This window comes from Oratosquilla oratoria, chromosome 36, assembly GCF_046742065.1.
Source record: "Oratosquilla oratoria isolate Oo_2021 chromosome 36, ASM4674206v1, whole genome shotgun sequence".
Taxonomy (NCBI): domain Eukaryota; kingdom Metazoa; phylum Arthropoda; class Malacostraca; order Stomatopoda; family Squillidae; genus Oratosquilla; species Oratosquilla oratoria.
In genome coordinates, this window is record NC_134812.1 from 30,649,932 (window position 1) to 30,654,931 (window position 5,000).

The 5,000-nt window shown below is 46.5% G+C and overlaps 1 protein-coding gene across 1 annotated transcript in view; it reads left to right on the top strand.

Moving 5' to 3' along the window:
- The window catches only part of LOC143019092 (protein Wnt-9a-like), a 6,004-nt gene extending 1,086 nt beyond the window's left edge, over nt 1–4,918 (top strand). The window contains exons 2-5 of the mRNA XM_076174791.1: nt 1–136; nt 2,247–2,349; nt 2,881–3,120; nt 4,088–4,918. The exon at nt 1–136 is cut by the window's left edge and continues 45 nt beyond it. Of these exons, the coding sequence (XP_076030906.1) occupies nt 1–136; nt 2,247–2,349; nt 2,881–3,120; nt 4,088–4,918 (1,310 nt within the window). The remainder of the gene's footprint in view (nt 137–2,246; nt 2,350–2,880; nt 3,121–4,087) is intronic.
- The last annotated feature ends 82 nt before the right edge of the window (nt 4,919–5,000 follow it).

Here is a 5,000-nt window from a genome sequence, read left to right on the forward strand (position 1 = left end):
TGACCCATGAGATCTCCAAGGGCTGTTCCACGGGGCGCCTCTCCCGCTGTTCCTGTGACGACTCGGCCCCCGCACCGGAGAACGTCCGGACGTGGCGGTGGGGGGGATGCGGAGACAACGTAAAGTTCGGTTCCAAGTAAGGAGGAGGAGGAGGGAGGAGAGAAGAGAGGAGGAGGAGGAGGAGGGAGGAGAGAAGAGAGAAGGAGGAGGCGGTAGGAGAGAAGAGAGAAGAAGGAGGAGGGAAGATAGGGAGGAGGAGGATGACGAGGAGAAGGGAGGAGAGAAAAGAGAAGAAGGGAGGAGGGAGGATGGGGAGGAAGAAGATGACGAGGAGGAGGGAGGAGAGAAGATAGAGGAAGAGGAAGGAGGATGGGGAGGATGAGGATGACGAGGAGGAGGGAGGAGAGAAGGAGGAGGAGGGAGGATGGGGAGGATGAGGATGACGAGGAGGAGGGAGGAGAGAAGAGGGAAGAGGGAAGAGGGAGGAGGGAGGGGGAGGAGGAGGGGAGGAGGAGGAGGAGAAGGATGGCGAGGGGGGAGGAGAGAAGAGGGAAGAAGGAAGAGGGAGGAGGGAGAATGGGGAGGATGAGGATGACGAGGAGGTTTGAGAAGAGAAGAGAGAGGAAGGAAGAGGTAGGAGGGAGGAGGAAGAGGATAGGGAGAAGGAGGATGGAGGAAATGAGATAAGAACAGGTGAGGATAGGTGAGGTTAGTTGAGGCTTAGTGAGATCACGTTAGATCAGGTCAGACCAAGTTAGGTCATGGCAGGGTCAAGTTAAGTCAGATTAAGTTTGGTTAGACAAGGTCATTTTAGGTTAGGCTGGGTCAGATTAGGCTAGGTACTGTCAGTTTAGATTAATCTAAGTTCTATTCGAGTAGGTTACTTTAAACTATAATATTTGTGGTTGATTGTGTTAATAGAAAACCTGTTAGGATATATTGCTAGGTATCATTAGGTTAAACATGGAAAATCAAGTAGGCTTAGTTCACGTTCTGGTAGGTTTGATTGCGTTAGCTTTAGTATAATGCAGTGGTTCTTAACCTGTGGAGAATTCCCCACTGGTGGGGAATGGCGGAGTTGACAAGTGGGGAATGACCGGTCGGACAGAAGAACCACTGTCTTTTTGTTGTTGTTAATCGATGTGTTTTTGTTTCTTTTGTTTGTTTCTGGTTTCTTCTTGTTGTCACATTAAGGGCCGTAAATGGCACAAAATAGCAAAGCGTATATTTACGTACTAAATACTGCATGGGTTAAAATCGAATTTGTCAAAGACCGATGCTGTGGTGGGAAATGGAGAGTTGGCTCACTAAAAAGTGGGGAATTGGAGAAAAAAGGTTAAGAGCCCCTGGTATAATGTGTAATGATAGAATAGGGAAGAGATCATCCTGGAAGTAGACAAATGACCCACAGCAGGAACAATACGTCCCGTAGTTCATATCGAATTTTGACTCATTTAACTGATATCCTCCATGTTATATGATTCTACTGTATTATGGGAAGTGTGGGGTGATAAAACAGTAAACTCTGGTTTCAAGTAATAAGGGAATACAAGTCTTATGACAAGAGGATCATGCTTTGCGAGCGATATAGACTGAAAATTGTCTCTCTCAAAATACTTCGTGTTAGTTTGGCCATATAGTGTCAATCTTCAAATTATTATAGGTTCATAGAAAACGCATACATACACACATACATGCATGCATACATACAGTACATGCATGCATATATACAATACATGCATGCATACATACAGTACATGCATGCATACATACAGTACATGCATGCATACATACAGTACATGCATGCATACATACAGTACATGCATGCATACATACATACATATATACATACATACATACATATTGTACATACATTATACACACACACACGCACACACACACACGCACACACACACACACACACACACACACACACACACACACACATACACACACACATACACACACACACACATACACATACACACACACACACACACACACACACACACACACACACACACACACACACACACACACACACACACACACACACACACATACACACACATATATATACACACACACACACACACACACACACACACACACACACACACACACACACACACACACACACACACACATTCACCTTCACAATTAAAAGTGTGTTCGAACAACAGTTAGGTAGTCTTAGGAAAAAAAAATCAAATTATTTCATGTACTTATTGATGCCAAATGCACAGGTTCTCCCGCAAACTATTCCGCCGAGGCCGAAGTAAAAGGCGACTTCGGGATCTTGACTTTCGGGCACAGGTGGACCAGCACAACGTCGAGGTTGGCATCCGGGTGAGTACTGGACCTCTCCCTCCCTCCCCCCCTCCCTCCCTCCCTCTCTCTCTCTCTCTCTCTCTCTCTCTCTCTCTCTCTCTCTCTCTCTCTCTCTCTCTCTCTATTCATTTTTTTTTAATTGTGATTTTTTTTTTTTTTATCTGGGAGTGAAATGTCACTCCCACGGTCTTTGTTGACTAGACCTTGACTCCAATGACCGGGGGTGGAGTGGGAGGTGGGTGGGTGATGTCGGGGGTTGGTGGGAGTGGATGGGAGTGGATGGGAGTGGGAGGGCTGGTATGGGTGAAAGAGAGAGTGGGAGGCTCCAAATAGTCTATCTAGGAAATATAGAAAATGTTACTATTTACTTACTATGATTGATACGTTATTAACTATAGCATCTTCTTCTTGGATCTGCCTTCAGTTGAATAAAATCGCATGGCGTCAACCATAATACAGAATAAGTAAAAAAGATATAGGGGATATAGACCTGCTTTGTCTCCTGAAGAAGTTCTCAACGATCTCAATCATTTCCCCCTTCCCGGACAGTTGGTGAAGGACCAGGCGACTAAGTCCTGCAAGTGCCATGGAGTCTCAGGTTCTTGTGCCATCCAGACCTGCTGGAAGCAGCTCGCGGGATTCGACAAGGCGTCTTCGAGACTTCGGGAGCTGTACAGGAACGCCGTCATGGTCAGCCCCAGCAATGTGGTTCCAGCGCACTCCGGGCGGAAGCACAGAGGAAGGAAGAGGAAGGGCAGGAAGGACAGCAGGAGGAGACTCTTGGGTCGGGTGAGTAACGGGAAAGAAATGGGGATTGAGGAATCAAAATGTAAAGAAGATGGAATGCAGGAGTTCAGGGACGATTTAAAGAACACACAATGTTCGATTCTGTGTGTGTGTGTGTGTGTGTGTGTGTGTGTGTGTGTGTGTGTGTGTGTGTGTGTGTGTGTGTGTGTGTGTGTGTGTGTGTGTGTGTGTGTGTGTGTGTGTGTGACTGTAGGAAGGATATCTTCAAAGGAAACGAGAAGCTGACATTTTCGGCGGACATGAGGAAACAGACTGAAAACATGAAAAAAATACCCGTGAATACCTACGTGTATGTAAATACAGATCAAGTATACAGTTAGCAAAACCTGTTCTTCAACGTTTTGGTAACATACATTGGGGTTAATAAGGTTTTGATTCAGAGGTAACTGAAAAAGCGTCGTCCGCCTTTGAAAGTCATGATGAAAGAAGTAAACTAGAGATTCAGTTAGAAATTCCTAGCGACTACACTTCGATAGTTTTCCATTTCACTTAGTCACTAGATAGTCTAAGACTGTGCTTCAGAAGATGTCGAGAATTTTATTTCCCCAACTGTGAAGTGGGTGAGTATGGTACAGAGAAAGCCATCGGTCTCAGTCACAATCGGTTATGGGCTTTCAATTGACCAAGGGCGTTACCATTATAAATGAGATTGATAATACCATCTTGATTGGATTAGATGTATTGCATCTTTCTAATCAAACTCATACTTAATAATAGCGATAACGAACCTTCTTTCCTCCATCCATGTTACATTAAAGGTAGAAAAATATTTAGTAACTAAGGAAGTCAGAACCAGCATAGGATTGTCGTAGGTCACAGAAATGATTTCGTTTGAAATAGAACCCTACAGAGTGTGAATATTCTATGCATGCACATGCAATCCCTCGTCCACACACACGCGCGCGCGTTATTGGTTCCAGTGGATTAAGTCGTCTATTTTCTGTTTCAGGTGAATAAGGTGAAACCGTCTCGACGGACCTTGAACTCGAAGAGGCTGAGGACCAAGGAACCAGCCAGGAGTAGGAGAGAGAGCGGCATGGGCCCTCGTGTGAAGGACTCATGGGTCCCGGCCCAGACAGGGGTGTTCCCACTAGGTGCAAATGATGCCTTCGAGGGCAAGGTGTACAGAAGACTCAGCCTCTGGGGAGGTGACAGACATTCTTCTGGAGGAGTGAACTTGTTTGTGGACACAGCGTCTGAGAGACGTGGAGATGATGATCGACTTCCCTCAGGTCGCGAGGGACGATTTTTGCGTGTAAGTCAAGGACACAGTGAGCCTTCTGCAGGTCAGATAGATTCCAAGAAAGACGAGTTCTTGGGAGTGAATGATGGACAAAGTCTTGTTGAGAAACGTCACGATGTAGTGGTCAGGAACCCTCGCGGTGTCCCAATTCAACAGGAGCGGACGCAGGACGACACCCCAATCAAGTCGCTCGTGGAACCCAAGGCTGTGGCTCCAACATCGAAGAATCTCGCTCACTCACGAGCTCCCGAAGAAGTAGTTAGGAAGAAGGACAGAGACCTCGGGCCCTTCTCTTCCTACGACCGATTGCTCTTCGTCGAGAAGGCCCAAGACTTCTGCCGACCCACCATCTACGGTCCGGGAACTTCGGGACGCGAGTGCCTCAAAGGGAGGAACTGTCAGGAGCTTTGCTGTGGGCGAGGTTACAACACCCTCCTGAAGAATCGAACTGAAGCCTGCAAGTGTCAGGTTCATTGGTGTTGTGAGGTCAAGTGTCAGACGTGTGTGGAACAGGAGGAAGTGTACGTGTGCAAGTGAAAGACGGGGGAGGGAAGAAGAATGTACAGCGAACTAAGTATTAAGTTTTAAGATTCATTGTAAACATTTCCATCTGTCACCA